At 40.8% G+C, this 21,799-nt stretch overlaps 2 protein-coding genes and 3 long non-coding RNA genes across 7 annotated transcripts in view; 4 read left to right on the forward strand and 1 right to left on the reverse strand.

Moving 5' to 3' along the window:
* The window catches only part of Rpi (Ribose-5-phosphate isomerase), a 32,166-nt gene extending 15,849 nt beyond the window's left edge, over positions 1 to 16,317 (reverse strand). Inside the window, exon 1 of one of the 2 annotated variants that reach the window (XM_022831824.2) lies at positions 15,541 to 16,317. In XM_022831824.2, coding sequence (XP_022687559.1) covers positions 15,541 to 15,831 — 291 coding nt within the window. In that variant the 5' untranslated portion in view covers positions 15,832 to 16,317. Of the gene's footprint in view, positions 1 to 6,594; positions 6,723 to 15,540 lie in introns of those variants that run through there. The other variant, XM_022831825.2, reaches the window with a different exon arrangement.
* Positions 748 to 5,897, forward strand: LOC147753602 (uncharacterized). Of its 2 annotated transcripts, none has more exons than XR_015310688.1 (2): positions 748 to 4,504; positions 4,580 to 5,897. It is a non-coding gene; the product is annotated as an uncharacterized LOC147753602 (long non-coding RNA). The 2 variants fall into 2 exon arrangements; XR_015310689.1 differs by having other exon boundaries at positions 4,607 to 5,897.
* Positions 13,358 to 15,262, forward strand: LOC147753603 (uncharacterized). Its single transcript, XR_015310687.1, has 2 exons — positions 13,358 to 13,813; positions 14,914 to 15,262. It is a non-coding gene; the product is annotated as an uncharacterized LOC147753603 (long non-coding RNA).
* On the forward strand, positions 15,789 to 16,984 carry LOC111259654 (uncharacterized). Its single transcript, XR_002679753.1, has 2 exons — positions 15,789 to 15,877; positions 16,311 to 16,984. It is a non-coding gene; the product is annotated as an uncharacterized LOC111259654 (long non-coding RNA).
* A 1,442-nt stretch (positions 16,985 to 18,426) lies between these two features.
* The window catches only part of Slik (Sterile20-like kinase), a 41,398-nt gene continuing 38,025 nt past the window's right edge, over positions 18,427 to 21,799 (forward strand). The window contains exon 1 of the mRNA XM_022831828.2: positions 18,427 to 20,013. The gene's annotated coding sequence lies outside the window, so the exon portion shown is untranslated. The remainder of the gene's footprint in view (positions 20,014 to 21,799) is intronic.

Consider the following 21,799-nt stretch of genomic DNA (forward strand, 5'->3'; position numbering starts at 1 on the left):
TGCTGTTGTCTTTTTATCTAATCCTCGTAATATCTAACAAACGTGGCGTGCGTCTTATCATCTATATATGTAGTATTAATAAAAACGTAGATTCGCACTATATAATAATGATTAGAATTTAAAAAATCGTAGGCAAAACTAATCTATGCAAAGTCACTTATCCTAGTATAGCTACTTTTCTGGTACATTTGCTATCTACCTGCCTGATTGACCCGTAAATGGAAAAATCGAGAGAATAAACATAATTGAGTTCGTTTTATTTGTGACTTCTATGTGAGTCTTTGTAGACAAAGTCACCCGCGCAACAAGAAATTCCAAAATTTAGGGGTTAAATGGTAACTGACGCCGGCGTCCGTCCGATCAACTATGACAACTGCAACGTTGTCATAACCAGCTAGCCGTTCGAGATACGCAGGGGTCTCCAGATCAGTGAAAAGACCCCCAACCCAATGAATACTAAAATATAATGATAATAATAATAACGACGAAGCCGACAGGGACGTCGGCAGGCATAGGGAAAGCACAGACAGAAATAATAATAGTCACACTTTGTTCCCTGCAATATGACAAGGGTGAAAGTATTAGACAAAGACCACCACTGGCAAAAGCTAAAAAAGGCGAAACGAAGAAAACCCGCCGCCGTTCAACAAGTAGCTGCCACATCTCTTGCTTAGGTAGCAACTTGGTTTTCTTCAGCTTCTAAGCCCTCGTGCGTGTCGCGTTTGAAGAAGCTGTAAGTATCATGCAGGAGAGAGACAGAGAATGGAAACATTTATGGAACAAATCACAGAGTACATGGGGCTGATCATTAAAATAAGGTCAACCTATTGATAGTAGAGCCACCGCCAGCAGAAGTCTTGGCCCGAACGGTTGAAGATCCTGAATGGATACCGCAACTCCAGACAATAGCTAGTGCAAATGTTCGCTTATGTTTTTCGTTACTTTCTGCCATCGTCTACTGCTTTCTGCTAACGTTACGACAGGCAGGTAGCTTTTGGCGTCGAATCGCACGTAGCGCAAACAAATTATGCGAAGCGATCTCTCTATCTGACCTTAGCATCTCCATTCTGACTTGCTCGGAAACGAAAGCCGTGATCCTACTGTCGACCGGATAATTTGGTCTTCCTTATTGCCGTCACTGACGGGAACATTTCAGTATTGTACTAATGCTGGCCGCTACAGGAAGACAATTATACAAGTTATCCGATTTAAACTTTGAATTGCGTTGTCTGATACCTAGAGAATTGAAGATAAGTCCACAGAACGCGCAACGTCGAAGCAAGACTAGATATTAAAGGATGAACATTATGTGTTAACAAGATAAGGGAAAACAATATAGTACTATTTTTCAAATGTGTAGTTCCGTCTCCGAAATAACCAGAAACACTTTCAATGACCATCATACCTAAATCATGGCTATTTCTGTCATTTACGGCTCCAGCGATCTACCTGCTGCGAGGCTTACCGACAGAAGACATAAGGCATAACGACGAACAATAAGATAAGTGGATGTACAAAAAGAAGTCCGATAAATAACGTTGAAAGAGGTAATTTTTTGTGTATAAAAAGAATATTGTTAGAAGGCAAACAAATATTGATTCGTATACCAGAGACATTTGACAACTCAGGCTATGACTTTTACCCATCGGCCATGGCCACTAACTATTTCTAGTTGGCAACTCGAACGTAACGCCAGCTTGCAAATTTCCGTCTGAACTGCTCCTCCACCGCTAGAAAGAACGAGGTCATGGAACTCAAAAAAAGGTGACTCAACAAATGATTCTAGTATAAATACCTATGTACGTCAAATCAATAAACGATGAACCAAGTGTCACCAGAGTAGATAATAGTCCTAGCATAAAAACTGCTTTGAATTGGTGACTGAGAGTGGTTATGATATAGGTGAAAGCGATTCGAGATTGTCTCAGATCTAGTTCGGACAAATAAAACAGGACAGTGAGCGGGAAAAGCCTAAATCGTCTGTTATTCGTTTTAGAGAACCGGTTATACCGAACTAGCCAACAAGCACGCTAAAAATTCACTCTCCTGCTCGATAATTAAATACGTGGATTTGGGGTGAGAGGACAGAATCGAACCCCGGTTCTGCGTGACGAAAACGGGACCGCAGGACCAAGATGCACCTTTGCGATAAACGAGTTATAGTTTGCAATGATTATGATGTCGGCGAAAATTACGCACGTCAATAGCGACCTACGTTGCGTTTTCGTTGCTTCATTGGCCGTTACTAGCGACCGTTTAACTGAAACTAACTACTACCAACACTAGTATGCATGTAGATAAATTCTCGTATGTATGTACATGTAGACACAAAAAAGACAGATCTACAATCTTCTTAGAGTTATTTGTCGGGAGAGTGCACATTTTTTAGTTAAAAATTGAAACTGTATTGGTGGGTTTTGACGTCTGACAAAGCGCCGTTCCTTCCTGACCTGCAGTTTCCGCCCAGAATTCGGTTTTATGATTTTTTCTCTGCGAATGCGTAGATCATTAACAGAATGATATGCTTTATTTGTATAAAAAATTATGTGATCGAAGAGCGTCCCTTTCGAACCTAACGTCTCTTTCGATGCTAACAGCATGATGATTCAATGCAATATTTTACAGTAATGTAAATTTTTCATAACTATCAATCCAAAAGAGAAAATGGCACGCTCACTGACGCCAAATCCATGACAATAAGATGAAGGGAAATAACAGGAACCTAACAGGATCTAGTGAAATGAAATCTCTGCACTATATAAAGAGCCCGTCACGGTAAACCTGGATTAATTAAACGCCCCAAACTGGAGCAGTACTGCGAAATTTCGTATCGTACGGTTAGATATGAAAAGTATTTGTCAGAGCTTTTTCTACGCAAGTATTTGCGTGCGAGAACGTTCGTAGTACCATGAAATATATTATCGAATTACCATTTGGCTTAGGCAATGTACCAGACACGTGCACGTAGTTCGATGGCTCAGCAGATGATATTAAAAATCTTTTGATGTTATCATTAGCAGTCCTTAGGTTACAGCGTTTTACGCGTCCTCTTTAATGGTGTTGTCGTTATATGTGCATTCGTACCACGGAGAAACTAATACGCGAATATCCACGTAATGCTCGGGCGGCATATGACAATCATCTTCTTTTTCTTACCCAATAAAAAGTCTTCCATCCTTTTTTTATTGCACCTTTGGACTCGCCTGAAGCACTGAAGAACATCCGTGCATCTACTCCCTGTAACTAGTATGGACGACATGAAAGAAGTCGAACCGTTATGCGTTTCGTGGCTATGGTCGAATATCATGAATGACTACTTCCACTTGTTTTGTTATGTGATACAGGGGCATCGCCGCCTATCGGTCGCCGCCGTCAATAACGTGCGCAGGCTTTTGCTCTGCTTGTTGTAGTGGTTATGTTATCGTCGAAACTACAACCGTTCAAGCCGGCTGATGCGGCCGCGTTAGAGATTAATAATAATAACACCGGCGACACTTGTAAAATCTGCATACGTATAGGCGTTTGTGTAGCGTTATCATCATCATCATCATCATCATCATCATCATCATCATCATCATCATCATCATTGTCATTATCGCCAACAGCAGCAGCAGCAAAACCATGATCATCATCATCGTCATCGACATCATCACCATGACCGTAAGCAAATGATATTTTCGTCTTCGCTAGCCGCTGCCTCATCATAATTTTTACCAGCGTCCCCACCTCCCCTCGCGCCTCACGAGTACCCCATGTCTCTGCCGTCCCGGCGATTTCTTTCCGCCTGGTCACCACCGCCATTACTGCTGCCATCGCTCGCGGTTTTTCGTTCTTCCGGCACTTGAGAGTCAAAGCGCGCCAGCTATAAGCGTGCTTATCTTCAAGCGCTGCTTTGTTGGCTACTATAGCTGCAGCTAGTGTCGTCTGCCGCGAAAAAAGATCGGAAGAATTGAATTATTTTACGGTCTTCAGAGAGTACCGACGCCGCAGTACCGGGCGGCGCAAGTCGATAACTAGAATATCGTGGCGGCCGCCGTTTCGCGACAAAACAATCAACATAAAAATAACGTTGAGGACTGTTTCCAGAAACGGCACTATGTGGTGTAACAGCCCCAACGCGGGCGGAAGGCTTTACAAACAAGCGGCAAGTGTCCGGGAGTAGAAGGTTTCAATGGAGCCAATCTGCGGCTAGTAGTCGAGGGACAAAATTTGTTTCATGTGTAACGGCGCAGCAGTCAATACGAACAAACAGACAGAGCAAGAAAACAATTGTAGACGACGTCATATATTTAAGGGGTCGTTGTAGGTACCATTAGAGGCCAGCGAACTAAATGGACATGAGCAAAAAGCCAGTTTAGTCCACTCAATCCACCATAGCGGTCATGTTTAGAATCGCCATAGCAGCAGGCTTCAGCCCACAGAAGAACGTCATCTCGGCGTCTTCGTTCTGCTTTCGCTTTTTCTCTGCGCTTGCCAGCGCGTACACGTGCATGTATACTAATCGGTAAGCATGCATATACATATTTGACTTCGATAACAACAATAAGGACAGTAGCTCAAAAGACTGCGTTGAATTAAGCAATCGCGAATGCTATAACCGTTACAGGTAATTATTGGTGATTGTTACTGGTGCTGCAACTCCCCAGACCACGTGTCGTCTGGGAAGACGAAAGGGAAAAGGAGAACTGCCAACGTCAAAAGTAAAGAAAAAAAAAACCAAAAAACTACGACTAAGTTAAAGTCATACCAATATAACGACTCCAGCGCCGTTCACGATCTCGCTCTTTGGCAACACCAGTGATTCCGCTGATACTGACATTGTTGGTTTGAATTCATGTTGAGCGATGGCTAATGAATCGACGAGTGGCGAAGAAAAAGAAGAGCGAGGTCGTCACTATCAGAATCATCGCCATGAATCTTACAGCGTCAAATCATTCCAACAGAAGTATTACTGCAAATATGCGACTATTATTGAGAACTCCCGGGACGAACCGGGACAGAGCCACGAAACGCTCAATGGCGAGGGTCGTGACAAACCGAGAATGAATCTGAGGATCGTGAAAGCAAACAGGCCCGCTTCTACTGTAGCAATAGAAGAAATGACTGTAAACGGGAGCCGCTAAGGTAATAACAGCCAAGCCAGCGAAACGCTCCTTGACGCTAAACGCTTTTTGGGAAGGTGAAAACCTGCATAGATGACACAGAACGATGTAAAAGCGACGAACGAAGAGGCAAAGTAACACAGCAAGCATAGAGGCACGATATGCGGAAATATATAACTAAATATGTAAGCCAAAATTGCTCGCCGCATTCTGGGCGCAGTTTTAAAGCAGCGATAGCAGTAGCAGTAACGACAGCAGCTAACGAAAATATAACAGATAAACTTCAAATATTGAAACAGTCTCAAGTGGGATGGTAATATGGGAGAGCTTGGAAAAAAACTAAACGGAAACAAAGTTACAGTGTGTTTAACATGCAGAGCACGACAGAGGTAGGTGTACAAGACGCAAAAGCGTAGACCTAATGAGAAAGAATTTGCTTTTCACGAGTGAATGAATGGCAAGCAACATGAAATACAGAGCCTCTTGACAGATGTCGAATGTTATACACATCAAAATAAACACGGAAACTGGAACATCTAAGTGCTCTATACATGAATCGGGATAATCGATTGGATCGCATACACGAAATATATATGTATATATACAATAGTAGATTCAATGCAGAATAGCGACATGGCTCTAAAAATAGTATGTAACGTGCGTTTAAAGTTTGTCTGCGTTTAAAGTCAAACAATCTGCGGGGCCAGAACGCTTATGCTACTTTTTGGTGACAAATTTCAATAAAACTCATCCCAGAAGCCACTAGCGATAAACTGATTACGAATACACAATGCATGGACGGTCTTTTTTCTTCAAAGCAATACCATATTATGGGAGGCAAAAACGATAAGTTGGTACCTCTTTCAATCGTTATGATTTGGGATTACTCTATATTAATACGCTCGTTGAACAGACGTCTAGACCTTCCTGCCGACGCTTGAATATATAAAGCACATATACAAAGCATAATTTTTCAGCCAAGATATAGAAACGCTAAGTACTTTGATCAGCAAAATCGTTAAAAAATCCTACTACAATGCTTCAGGTCAAATACGTTTACGTATTCGGCGTGTACACGTATATACGTTCGTTTTCCGTAGTATCTCCCACAATATAAAGCCATCGTATGCCTTAGCTACAACATACTAATTATTCGTACTTATTAACAGAACACGACCGCAAGGTTCTTTTACTCACGTGCGGCCACTTGTATCGCATAGCATCTTTCTTCTTTTCAGTCTATCAAATATTTTCACCAAAGCTTTAATAAAACTGACTGAATTGCAATAAAAACCACGACAGAACGGATTGCCGAAGATGGGTATTCATTCATGTGTCTTCGTAGATCCATGACGTTCGTAGCCCATTTGTTCAGACAAACTGCTGTCTGGCAAAACCCGTTCGTGAATTGTACTACGCTGTCGTCCGTTGAACCTCGTTTAGATCGATTACACGGAGCGACCAGTCTCTTCCAAAAAACATTTGAACTCACCTTATTGTATTGCAACAACAACAACAACAACACATCACACACGGCCGTGCCCGCCTCCTCAATCAATGCCCATGATAATTATCTGGGCATCTAGTATACCAGACAGGTGAGGGCAAGAACAGGATGCACATTTTCAGGTACCAACCTAGAAACTGAACAACACGAACAAGTAACGTCCAGTTTGTGTGACTTTCATAACCTAGCAATACGTCGTAGAGAAATAAAATTCTTATGCCAGTAACATTTTATTTGCTTTACCCTATTCATCCTATAATGACTTATAGACGGAAACTTTCAGTTTCGGAAATCCGTATTAAGCCAATAGGAATAATTCGGTTGTCAGCTGGCTGCTAAGCACAAATAAAATTGATTATAATAATAATCAATTATATCGGTAGAACTAATGTTAAGGGAGAACAAGAGACTATATTCTATCGCATTACCTAGACATACACTTGATGCCTAGTATGGCAATGGTGCCAATGCAACGTCCAGTTCCTTAACATGATAAGTAGAAAGGTCCACAGAAAAGCTGAAAGAATAAAGTTATAAAAAGTTATAGGTGTAAATATAACAACACCGGAGACGTTTATGTCAAGCCAGTGCGGGCGCATTTAAGTCCCAAATATGTGGCTTTTGCAATTTCAAATATTTTAGTGTTCTCTATTGAAACACAGGACACCCTTTGAACGTTGCTTTCAATTTTGATCACAATACGTTGACTGCTCATATCTGGAAGTCGTGAAAGGCAAAGCGTTTCTTGCGTCCGGTTAGTTTCGTATGCCGTACAGGGGCAGTTTTAATATGCACGATCATAAAAAACAGGGTCGACCATTCCGAGAATGCAAAGCGTCTTTTCAGATCTCTTCCTACCCCTCGTTCAAGTATCTCCGCCCTCAAAAGAGACAACACTCGTTTGATTGTTGTTGCATTTTCGCTCTGTATTTTGCATTTGCATTAAATACTCGATTTCAATTTGATTAGTAGCGAGCACATTTCTATATCTCGAGCCGTTTGTTACCCTACATGAATTTCGGCACACTCAAAGCTGGCTCATAAAAACGAACTGCGAAGTACAGTGACAGAACACATGGTGAAAAAGCTTATCAATGTATATTGAATTGTTATAAAAATAAGAACTTTTCGACATCATCGTCCGACCAAGACAATGACGAATGGTGAAAGATCATGTTGAAAAGAAATCGCTTATCCGTCGCTCACCGCAAGGTAAAGGCCGCTGAAAGGCATGTCTGTCGATTTCTACTATTGCTATATGCTTCCTTAGGTACCTATGGTAGTTACAAGAATAGTAATAATAATAGAGTAGGTAGATGTATGTAGTTTATTTAACTTGCCGCAGAGACATTGTTTGCCTCGCAGCAATTAGGCGCCTGCAGTTCGTTCCTGTGTGTTAGTTCGCTCCATAGGCTGTATGCTTATAAATGCTTTTCGTTATTATCGTTATCCTCACACTTTTGGCCCCGGCCAGTTAGGTTGCAACTGACTAATACGACTGAACAAGGTATATAAGTCTGTATAAAAATCGAACCAAAAAATCAAATATATATATATGTATATAGTTCATGCCGTTTTAATGTTTCTTCAAATTGCTCATTAGTGCTTGCTGTATTGAGTTTGGTTGTGAGTGAGCGTGTTTATGGCCGTCATTGTTACGATCGGTTCTATTACATGCGCTTAGTCTGCGTTTTACTTTACACTTACCTTTGTGTTTGGTTTGTTATTATTTTAGATATTTTCGTGTAAATAGGTAGGGTGCTTTTCATTCTGCCCACTTAGCATAGATCCCACAAGCACTTCGACAGTGCTAATGGTAACCCATAAACCCCAGCAGCAGCAGCAGCAGCAGCAAATAAAGTGACAAATGGTACGCCTATCATTTTGATCAAGTCCAAAGGGGCCGGCCTTCATTGGAACGTCAAATCTACAATTTGATCTTTTTTTCTAGTATAAACACTCATATGCCATACATTTTGTGTCAACAAAACCACTTCCGAGTCCGCCGCTATTTCGCCCTTTAATTTTTCAACTATTAGCCGTAATAACACATGGTCGTTCGGGTAGGCTCATTGGGCCAGCTGTTTTTAGTAGCTTAATAGCTAGATAATTTTCAAAAGGTGAATAGAATTTGCCATGTTGATATGACGGGTTTCGATATATACATTTATAGAAATATGGTGCTCATTGGTGTAATCCATATCTCAGTTACGTGCTTGTCTTATTTCGGACATATAATTATACTATTACGTAAAGCTAATAACAAGTTAGCAGTACAGCATCGATGAGTTCAACAAGCTAAAGCCTACAACTGAACTGAATCGAGCAATGATCATCACTGACGAAAAAATTCTTTAATAAACATATCCGCCTCTTTACACTTCTCGTTTAGCGGATGAAGAAACAGATAAATGTTGGCCAGTTTCGAAACAGCGTATGTGGTAAACACATAATACGTTGGTCAGCTGTTCCGGCCAGCGGCGTTCAGGCGTGGGTCCCGCGTGTCATAGGCAGTGGGCTTTGTTTTAGCCCATTTAGAGCTGTCCATCGCCTAAACAGCTTAACGTGCTAGTCAAATATGAGAGCTGAGATAGATTTTGCAAAAAAAAAAAGCCTCACAAAGCATCCAAACCTGGTTATTTAGTAAACTTAGAATATAATTAACTTTTTTTTTTTACTCGGATATCGCAATTGAAAAGCGGCCAAATTCGATACCATGAATAATCAAATCGGTTTGTCGCGGCTGTTTTAAAGCCATACCATCATTTCATCAATATGTACCCCGTGATAGGTAACGTACGTTCCTGTTAATCTTAGACATATGTTGTGTGCTGGGTGAGTCGAACCCGAGCACAGATAGACACACACGGTTCGTTTCGTGCTGAGGGCCAGTTGTTGATAGTGAACGTAAAACTCGAAACACTGAGAGATAAACTAAAATAAGATTTAGACGACAATACAAGGACTTGTTTCCAGAATAGGCCTGCCAGTCGAACGATCAGCAGCGTATTGCTCATAGTGCCTCAGAACGTAATTCATCTTCTTCAGTTACATGGGATAGTCGTTAGCCATTGTCGTCTGTAACTGATAATTCATACAACATATATATGTATAACACAGCGAGCGTAAAAATCAGTCCAGTTTCCACGCTCGCGCGTGTATATCTTAAATGTACGCCTTTTTTGACAAATGTAAAATTCTACTAGATATTTGCAACTGAATGGCGATAAGCGTTTAAATTACATCATTTCTTCCATAGAGTAGCAGCATTCTATTGGCATTTCATGTAGTAGCAATGGAATAAGTCAGTGCACAATAGTGCTACCTAGTAACATGTACGATAGCCTTAGCTGAAGCTATCCGTGGGTAGTTCAGTGTTATATAATTATTCTCCTTGTCAGTAACACTATTCCGGTATACGAACAGATGTGATTGCAGTGGACAGTCACACGAATAACACTTGCCATTAATCGAGACTTCAATTACTGGAAAACAATCAACATCTCTTCGACGCATAGCGTCCATGCCTAGCAACAATCGTTGAGCGACAATAATTGCTTGAAAAACAGAATAATCATATCAGGAAATGCAATGACTCGTAACGGCGATGTATCGACGGAGTGTGTGGTTTTGTCGCACAGGCAAAGATAGGTGTCAACAACGATTTTTTGCCATAAAACTAATTGTATCGGAATATGAAGGAAAACAAGGAACAATAATGCTATTGAGAATAGATCTGTAATACGGGCGCACTACTATGAAAAGTGTTATACGGTGCATTAGTTAGTTGTACATAACCGCCATTTTTCATTCAAATGAGACAAATTTATCAGGAAAAGGTATTAAATATACAGTATATCGTATGTGATTCACGTTAGGTTAATGACTAGCAAGTAGAACTATAACCGTGGGTCTGGCTCAGGCCATGTATCTCCATTGACGTATTATTGTTGAAAACAATACGTGGCAAATGAGCTTCAAATGAAAAAACTGACCCTATTTTTGTATATTTCTTCCTAACGATCGATCCTTCACACATATAAGGTCGTTATAGTGAGCCTGTTAGTGCGATATGTCTATTTTTTATTGCTTAAAACTACATGCTTTTTGTTGTATACTACATAACATTAACGAGTCATACCTCAGCACAAAAGCACCTTTCAAATGAGACTTTCAAGTAAAAGTTAACTGAAGCAGTCTTAGGAACATTTTACTTCCACCTGCGAAAAACTTACTGAAACATTAATTTTGTTAGAAATTTCATCTTTTTCCACAATCTCGCTTTCCGCTTTGAATGCCGACCTAATCCACTGCACTTCTCTGTTGTACGTTTCCCGCGTGCACCTATTGAAGTTGAGTTACACTGAGAAAACCAAATGCGTATTAAGCATAAACGTAGCAAACGCAGCTCAAAAACGGTCATAGGAAAATCATAGATAAACACTAATGATTACGCCAAATCACATTTACTTACGGTTAGAAATATAGAGGGTCAATCGTACATCTGCCTAGATTCATAATGGTCGCCGTTGAGATACGTAAAATTTAAACAAATTTTTTCATATTCCAGTGGTCTTTCTTTTGTTTGTACTGTTAGCCTTCATAGTGGATACATATCATAACAGGTACGAGATGTTGATGTAGTAAACAGATATCAGTGGAGACCGCCCAGCTAAAGGTAAATAAAAACGCTGTTATGATTTGGGTAGTTTTGGAAGTGCTCATAGGCAGTGCTAGTATATCTTACCGTATAAATTTCGATGATTTTTTTCATAAACTGGCATATCTATTTAGATTACTAATGAATTATGGAACTAAAAAAACATGGGTAGATCCCTTGATTTAGACGTAATTGTTAATTCCGAATATAATCAAAAGGAACTTAAGAATTGAAAACTGAAAATGGAACTTCGGTTTTGTTTATGTTGTAAGTTTAGAGATTTCAATGGTAGTAAAACGAAGAAAATACAGCACAAGAGCGGAAAACGTAGGATGCTTTTAAGATGCCACACGTTTTTAGGCTCAAAACATTTTAGACCGTTTTGTATAGAATTGTCTTATATATATATATATACGGACGAGTTTCAATGTGCTTATAAGAAATGTAACATGGCTCACGAGTGCCGTAACAAATCTATGAACAAAATTCGAAATCTCAAATTAAAAAAAAACGAACAGTCTTATTAAAAGGGAAATCTATGCGTGCGCTTTCAGCAATATTGCCCCTATGATATGATTTGCTTTTAACCGCTATCGTGTGATCTCTTTACTTTTCCGAACCTGCATAAAGACTACGTAATCGGGGGTGTTGATTCGTGTTGTCAGTTACGCTTGCAAATACATATATTTTACACGCATTTTACCTTTCCTGGTACGGTCGTCAATGGCAACGAGTACCCAAGTCGTTAATTGTTCCCATTTGGGAAAATTCAAAGCATCTACCGATTTTACCTATTGCTGCGCAACTGTGAATCAAAGTCCGTGCTTTACAAAATGCTGTTCAGCGATCTACTATTTAAGTTAGTTCCTACTTGTGACATGAAAATCTCACCCTATTGTACTGCCTACAGTCAACTCATTATCGACCAGCTCCTACCATAACATCAATGGATAGTAAAGATGGATGCTACCCTCTCGTATTTGGCGTACTGATCTCCATATACGTTCCTTTTGTCACTGAAACCAGTTCACCTGTTAATAGAAAAAACTGAATAAATATTACGTAGTGGGAACAAGACAACGCAAAAAAACAATAGTTTCGTCCAATTCTTAGGAAAAGAGTGACCGCTGCCACACAGTAACAAGGACAACACTATTACCCAGTCGACATTTACAAATCACAAAATCACACTAGCAACCCCAGCCAAGTAGTTTTTGTAGATCTCTCGATAGTACCCGATGCTTCTCAGTTCGCTGCTCTGTTCACTGTGTCCTTGAGTGCCAAAACCCACGCCTGTCGAAATGCTAATAAAAATAAATTCAACGCGGGACTTGGAACTCTGCTGCTTTAAGTGACCTTCATTTCAACGATATCTTTTAACCTAAAAATTCAACTCGCTAAACACAGAAAAAAAAACCGCTTGTGGTCCGCAACGCTCCCATAGATGAAATCAGATTACCAACAAGAACTCATAAACCAACAACTATGGACTGAAGTAATCACTGCTTGCACAGGACGGCCAAAAACAAGATGGCCGGAAAAAAACTCCAAGCAGCAGCGACCTGTATTAGCAGATTTTACAAGCAGGCCAAATTTTGGAACTCGGTATTATAATATGTTATATTGGTAATAATCGTGGGTCGACCCCATTAATTTCGGCTGTTTCTGCCACTTGCTATGACTTGCGACCATTACGATCTCGTTTAAGAACGTATTATGACACGATGAGCAAGCCACCTGTTCTGACGGTTTATATTGTTCACAAATTTATTGAGTGATTGTGACCAGCGGTATGATATTGAATACTGAAGAAAGCGAGCGACTTGTATCTACAAGATATATAAGCCCATTTTCATAGAGGTAGTAATAATGACGGTGACAACTATACCAGCGTTCAATAACAGACTCAGTGGACTGAGAGACAGAAGAGTCATATTCCAACGAAGGAAAATCGTAAAACATAGAAGAGAGCTAAACAAATATAAACATTTTAGACCTTACAAACTATAGTCCGAAATATAGCATAGATTTCTTATTAATATTGTTCTGCATGGTAATAATAAATGTCACAGTAATATATGTCAATAGGTATTGACAAAACAGTAAGTGTATGATTTTTATTACAGCTACTACAATTAGTACTACTATTTCTATTAGCGATAATAACATATAACGAACTTGTCATTCACCTAACAAGATTACAAAGTGAAACGGGTACATTAATAAAAATATAAGTGCTAGCACTATCGCTTTTTATCGCAAACCTTTAAGGCTACTTGTGTAACAGTTCTTCTCTCTGCCTAGTTGTAGGTGGATTGATCCAGACCTAGTTCGATCTGATAGTACACAATAATGGTGGAGAGGGGTTGGACTCGATCGAGTCTCCGCGCGAGACCCTATGTAGCAGACCAACACGAACTAAGCCGACAGTTCCTATGCAAAAGCAACAGCCACGGCCTACCAGACAGTACGAGCAACGGAATCATGTTGAGACAACGCACAAAATCTAATGCTGCACATGTCAAACGAAGCAAAAGCTTTCTCGTAAGTACAAAATAGTTGACCGTATTAAACTGATATATTCTATATTTATAGTGTGGACTTTTCACAAATTAATGATTATATATAATAATAATAATAATAATAATGATAATTAATGATTATATAGATGAAGAAATTTACTGAAGAGTTAAATATACATTCGCTTTCATCAAACTTAAACAACGATGGAAAGCCTTTCATGTCTTTTGGGCATTTGAAGTGTATTATTACTAGCAATAAGTAATCAAGTAGACATGTATGTATATATATATATATAGAAAAGTATACTATTTCATCTAGTACCTTCCGATTCCGTAAGTGAATCGACAGAAGCCAGTAATCGCAATGAAAATGTCTGAAAGTTTCTTGGTCACATAAAAACAAAGCTTAACGACACAGAAACAGAGATCCATACACAGAGCAAGGTTTAAAGAGGCGTTCGTAAGTTCTTAAGCAATCATCGTTTCTTGCAACGTTTATTACCATCGTAATGAAGAGCATTGCGAGAGCTAAAACCGGTATTTGGCTGCATCGTTTAAATAAGTTACAACGAAGCGCGCCGCTCTGTATTCGAAACATACCATAACATAACAGTTATTCTGTCGTCGAATCGCTAGCTAGTCTTGTAGCCTACATTTCCCTACACTTTGAAGTGAATTTATTATAGGAGTTAACTTTCTCTGACTCCTTTCAATGTATAGTATATTCTTGTTGTCCAATGCTTCGAAATATTTCGAACCACCGTTTCGATACTACTACGATTCGAACTAACAAAAACAGTAATCGCAGCCGTTCAAGCGGTTTTACGGTACTAAATGTATGATCAGCTTAAATTTCTAAATGTCAACGTTCTGAAGCAATCTTTCGAAATGTTTATAACTTTACTTCTTTGAAATTTCAACATTTATTTGCTTTTTTACTTGTTTTGTTTTGTTTTTTCTTTAATAATACTGTTATAACAATTTGCATTAGAGATCCAGGGCAAAGCAATCGCTAGCTAAATATCATATCTTAGCCTAGGTTTTTTCTTTTCTTTTTCGTTTCTTTGATAATTGGAAAACGTAAGCAAATGTTATCTGTTGTTTTTGTATGATATTTTGCAGGATAGATGCATCTCCTAAAATGCAATTGAAAAGAGTGCAGCGTATCCTTGTTGGACGATCAATATATTGTTGCATCGTTCTTAGCGCATTCTCGCGCACGTAATCCTTGTCGCGAACCATAAAAACGAGAAACTGCACTCCGGAATTGGTGGAGTGATGCATGCGTCAAAAAGATACGTTATTTAAAAAAAATCAAAGTTAACTGCAACAAACTAAGAACTACAAAATACTCAAAAATTTTTCATGATTTACTAGGTTAGGTTAGCACCAGGAAGCAAATCTCACCAGGCAGGGGATGGCAATAGAGTTCTGGCCCTCAGAGTAATAACTATCCAATGAATACTCCGAATGCTAAACTGAGCTGAAAAAGACTTCAGCTGTTTTGGTTGAGCATACTTGACCGCAATCTGTTTCGTACTAAAGCATATTTCGTCATTCTCCGATCAACAGCAACAAACTGCTCATTCGTTTCGTTACTAAGCAAGCGGCAAAAAGTAATTAACAATGACCGTTCTGAGACCATTTACGTTCTGCCATGAAAAACTTCTTATTCGAATATACAGTAATGTCAAAATAATTCTTGCGCGGAACTTATATACTCCACTCGTAACTCGCTTCGTTTCTTACCTTGACGTGATTATCGACTGCGGCGTGTGCTGCCGCTTTTTTAGCTTTCTCCACAAGGTTCACATTGGAACTCATTGTTCGTGATGGTAGGTGGCTCGACAAGCTATCACGAACGAGTTGATGACGCTGATGTTCAGGAAACCGCTGGCTCAGTAAACACTTCCCGGTGCACTTGGATATGGTAGATATATCGGCGACTGAAAACGGAACAATAGTGCTCCGGACTGCTAATATTGACGATCGTACAAGACAGCACAGCTCATCCACTGACCACGAACAAAACCGCAGCATGCCACCTTCTCTTACTGGCCTCCAAACAACTCCAGCAGCGACCAGCGTAAGATGCTCTAGTGATCACCAGTCAAAAGAGCGTTCTGGGCCCTTTCCACTTAGCTCGTGTTGTCAGTCGTTTCCATTTAATATTGTCTTTTACGAAAGACGAGCTTACGTTACCAATATGTACTACCTAATTTTGTCGCGTGGCAATCTCAGAATCACTAAGCCTTCGCCCGGAAACCTTTTCAATAGGACAGCTTCATTAACCAATAAAGGCAAATCGCGGTAGATTTGGCAAACAACAATACAGCAGAGGAACACAATGAAAAATAAAAAAGACAACGCCTGCGCGAATTCGGTTGTTCGATCAACATCATTGTTGGTGTTTATTTAGATACTTTGAGAGAGTTCTGATATCACACGTAATACCTGCGTGTTCAAGGAGTACACCTGTTTTTAGATGTATTAGTAACCTATTTATGAATGTTTCGCAGACCTAAATGCTGCTACCTGTCTCACGATAAGCGTCGAACAACAATCCACCGTTGAAAGCCATTGCTATTACCCCTGCAAGTGTGCACACCATAACATCGCTTATTTTACGTTGAGAGTTCCAACAGTGGCGGAACGGTCCGTGCTACTAGTCCGGTCCGTGCACGATTTGCCGTCGCTCGAGCACCGTGAAAACGTATGGATGGAGCTCAGTAGGGCACACAGGGTTGCCTACCGAGGAGACTAGTACCACAACCATTGTCACACATGTACCACGTGGGGAAAGGGCCATATCGGGAAAGCGCTTGTATACAGCGCGATCGATTATCTTTCGCATAATAACAGAGATAACAAGAAATGCTTACGACGTGTTATTTGTAGATTATTATAATGCATTTATGAGCGGGTACGAAGTATGTAATGACAAGAAAAAAACTTCGCACATTACATGTTGTTTTTTATGTTTCTTTGTTTAACGTTACCCGTGGTGTTTTAAATTACGATATATAGCGTTAGAACATAAAAACAGATGCGAATAGTTAGAGACGCATGTCTTTCGTGTTATGAACAATGCGTATATCAGTAATATTTATTTTATGGTGTTTTTGCGAACCATATATTTATTTTAGCTTGATAACCAAATTAAAGTCATGATGCAATTGTTTTACAAACAGTGTTTTCTGGTGCCCTTAAATCCTAGTCAGATATTACAACAAGAAATGGTATCAGTCATTTAAATACGATTAACAATCAGTTGTTAATTTGCTTCATGCTTTGATAACAGCCCGCAACAAAATCTCGCTTCATTTCAATTGATAGTTATCGGCCGATTACTCCATTATCTAGCCATATACCGATTCATACCTTTATTGAAGGTAAACGTTGTGCAGTTAATCAGTATATCACACCCACCGATAAAAATCGTTTTCTAGTACTCAGAAGGAAAAATTATTAGGTAAAGGATATCGCACGTACTATCATTCATGACTAGATATCCAATTTACAGTGGCCCGGATGGTACCAAAATACAATAAGCATTTTTCCTCATTGCTCAATGTATATATCGTCAATACATAAGGAGACCTATCTATTGAGGACAGGGGACGCACTTTAAATATTGTAGCAAGCACAAATGCTATACTGAGAGAAACGGAAACTAATCTATATATATATATATATATATATTGTTTCGTAAAGCCAGTTTTTTGACATACATAAATTAATGTGAGTCGAATGTCTCTGCTATGTGCTCACGAGATAATTATTACATACCAATAAGTCTGTTATTTCAGAGAAAAAACACTTTAAAAGGAAGACACAATTTGAAAATTGTTGTACACGCAGATGCGATCTACACGCACAATCTATATAGGCAGCACGATTTACAACAATATAATAGTTAGCTACCGTAACCTGAAATATGTGCAAAATAGCAGATAATGTATAGTACCTAGCACATCATAACTTTGTCTCCATTAGCCGGCTTCTACAGAAAATGCGCTTACAATTTGGCCTTGAGAAGACTGACACGAAAATATCGTTTGGCCAGTATAATCGTTTTCGAAGTGAATAGTCACCGTATTGTCTTGCAAATTCGAACTGATTGCACGCGAACATCCAGTGACATTGTTTTTGTCACGTTGTAGAGCTCATTACGATCGGCCACCCGTTAATGACACACGACGAATTCCTTTAAATTACACCCCCAAGATCAGTTGTTACATTTCGGGTTTTTTCAAGAGCCGTACATATCTACATAGATACCCACCCACCAAATGATGTTTCTCTGCATTATTTTATGTTGCCGCATTAGTGTAATTCTCGTTCATCGTTCATAGTAAACGTAGTACTTAGAGGGGTCAATATATAGACAAGATACGTTTTAATGTATACGTAATAATAATACGTTAAAATGGTACACCCACTCTACTGATCTACAGCGCAAATTCAAGCGAAATCGCGCCATTGCCATATTCCTTTTTGCCGCGTTACCTTTTCGCTAATTTCCCACGGCACCGTTACCAAGCTTGGGTACGTTTTTGCTGTGGTACCATTCCGACGCGGGTCTGTTGTCATTCGACGTGATACCTCTATTTAGCGGAGAGGTCCCCGCGTAAACACAGACCGCTGCGCTCCAATCTGGCTCAACTGACATTAGCCGCTAGTTCACTGGCTCCAGCGTCAATACAGGGAAGCGCCCGCAGCTGACCCCGCTTAGCCCCGGCCATTGCGTATATCGGTGCGATTGTCGCGGAGGGCCGCCGCTGCTGCTGATACTACTACTGTTCATATGGCAGCACGAGCCGTCTGCTCGAGAGGCGAGAAACAGGCAAACAAAGGCCGTTGCTTGTCGACGGAATGGTCGATTAAGGAGAACGGCAACATAGCCAGCAGTTGGGCTAGCAGCCGTCGCCGGAGCCGTCGCTGCCGCAGCGGCAGCAAAGGAACGAGTGAATGATCAAGAATCAACAGCAGCAGCAGCAAACGAACCAGCAAAACACCTCATGTAACAGTAGTAAATAGCTGACAGGGTATAACAACCCGAACTAGGCAGCGACCGAAAACGTTTCCTTGTCGTGTCGCGAACGGCTCCTGGATTCGAGCGAGGCACAAAGGTGAAAAACTTGTGAATAATTCGCTGCTACCGCCGGGGTTCCCTGAAATCTTCTGTGAGGATGCGAGTCAGTAGCGGGTGCCAGCTACGTTCTACATTTGCACGATCCGCAGTTGTTCACTGTACATATACAGCGAGCAGCAGGTTTTTCATTGTCGCCGGAGTTGGCTACCGATTTGCATTACAAACGCCACTGCAACGGAAGTAATCAAAAGTGAGCATCGCAATCAACGGGCGACAGCAGCAATTACGCAGTCGTTGGGGGTTCGGGTGGCAGGGCGACATCGTGCGCACGGAGCCGCTAGCCGTTGGTTGAGTCTTTTTTAACGACGTTGTAGCGAACAACTACCCCTGGCTGAGCCCAACTATGCTATCGACGTTCAATCTGCAGACCTACGCCCCGTTAACGTTTACGGCTTGTTGTGGTTGTAACGCTGTGGTACAGTACCGTGTTGCGAAGTGTGATATTTAACAAAACGTCGATCGAAAGCACGACAAAAAAGCGAATTTTTACAGAGGAACGAAACGTGTTTGCTGCTTGTGTCTCGTATATTCTACCATATTCTATTGTTTATGTATGCGCGTCAGTACGTAAGAATACGTGAGGGGCCTTCCCGTACGCTGAGCGCTGTTAGCCTGTGCATGTTCGAGTTCCTATTCCACGAAAAGCGGATGGCAGGACTACCCTGTTATTCAGTGGAGGCCTGGATATGTAGTGGATATTGTTTATGATTGTCTTAGAACGGAGTTACGGAGGTGCCGGAAATAGGTGTTATTTGTTCGTTGTCTTCTGGAATCAATGTGTGAGTGTGCTTCGACGCTAGTGACCGTAGCAGAGGTTTACTCGAAATGTGTGCTGATGTATGCATGCTATTTCATCGGAGTGACACAACTATCGTGGTGTCCGACGGCGGGAGTCAGACAAAGCAGGCTTGATAGCACCAACGGTCGACGGGAATAACGAGCCTGAAAACAACAACAACAACAGCACCAACGGAACTACTCGCCTTATCAACGGGCCATAGACACTGATGTTGTTGTTGTTCCCGCCTATCCTATGAATTTATTCTAACCCGACAGCTGTGCAAAGTGTAAGTTTGAATTTTCTGTCAATTAACAGGATGATTGTTAAACATGAATTCATATTGAATCGGATAATAAATCAGGGAAGCTAAGTACTTCTTTGTAAGCGTTGAATGTGTCGATGCTATTATCCTGATATCAGTTCGAAGGCCTACGAATTCTTGTGGAACTGAACCATTTATTCTTCCTCCACCTCGTATAAAATGTCTAAAATAGCTATAACAGAAAAGATCTGGATATCAAAAAGAGAGCTGTTTCTCCAGACAACATGATATATTCCAACACATTAAGCTGGAAGAGCAGTTGTTATTGGAGAAGTTTCGAATGGTCTATGGCATTATATATCTATGGCATTTTGTCAGCGTGCAGGAGCGGTCGGCAACCAGGTTTGCTGGAATTGGCCTTTCCGCCGGACAATGGCAATTCAGCCTGATAGGTGGTGGTGATTATGACAGAACATGTGACACATAGACGCCGTGCATTTGCCGACAAAAAATCAATACTTAGGTTGAACTACGACAAACTTGGTCTATTGACGGTTCAACAGTATGTAAATAGTTTTTTTATTGTACAAAGAAGAAATAGCTTATTAAGATTTTGTCTTTTATTAGGCGTGGCGGGAGAATAGGATGTGACATAGCGTTGCCGCCGCTGTTCGAGGTTCACACGAACTGGATGAGCCGGTATCGGAGACCGGAGTACTATGTGAAAGAAATGCTGCAAAAGATGTTTTGAGAGATTTCTTCCAAACAACGTGTACGGCTTTTTCCTACTTTTGGCCAATGATAGGGCCAGCATGTTGGCTATTCGACGAGTTCAGCAGTCGGAAGAATCCAAAGTCTTCGATGGCTAAGGTCTAGCATTGAAATGTCATACTTCATACGTAGAGGTTAAGTACCTCCACCAATTGTCCACTCCAGTAATCCGCCTCCCTGCCCTTGCACAGCTGATTTCTACGCTAGATCTGATATCACAGCGTATTGCTTTTTTCATTGTCATCGACAAATAGAGTAATAGAAAACTTAGCTTTTCCCCCATGGTCTTTATATGAATTGACCCAAAATATGGCGGCTATCGCTGTTGCTGGTAATTAACCCTGTTATGCAGTTATCGTCCTACTAGACAGAACCCCCCGTAATCTGCCATTGCCTGTGAGTACGATTCGTGCGTATTTGTACTTGTCTATTTGTGGAGGTGTATGTGTATTCGACAAAAAAGGTGTTTTGCCCGTTGGATCTAGCTGTCGGCTAAGTTAAACTTGACGCTCGACTTAAAAGAGCAACAGAAGCAGCACTAGTCATATGAGTTTTTTTGTAGTGGTCGCTGGGGGCCATTTGACAGTGGCACGGCGGCTGTATAGTGCGTAGGATACGGTGCACTCTATTATGGATGTCATCAGTTGCATCTCTGCCATGTAGCCTTAATACGGAGGCATCATTCACTAAGTTGTCGCTTGCAGCCGCGCGTCTTCTGCAGAATTCCATGGATGTCTGGACATCTCGCCATGTTCGCGGCGGGTATCGCTGTGTTGTTAAGGCAGCTACTACAGCTGTTGCAGCTATTGGGGCAACAATGTTCGCGGTAGCTAAAATTGCCGCTGCCGCTCGCATGAGAGACGTGCCAGTTTTGATATTATTGGTCCAGTAAAGTGAGTAACGGAAAAACAGTTTGGCCCTTCGTTATACGATGGTTTGCCGGCCGGGTCGGCCGTCCGTCCCTCTCGAGCTTTTCATGCCACTTTTGGGCAGCAACACAACAACACCAACAAAAACAACGATCGCAGCAGGTGAAACA

The sequence above is a fragment of the Varroa jacobsoni genome, unplaced genomic scaffold, assembly GCF_002532875.2.
Source record: "Varroa jacobsoni isolate VJ856 unplaced genomic scaffold, vjacob_1.0 scaffold_355, whole genome shotgun sequence".
NCBI lineage: Eukaryota > Metazoa > Arthropoda > Arachnida > Mesostigmata > Varroidae > Varroa > Varroa jacobsoni.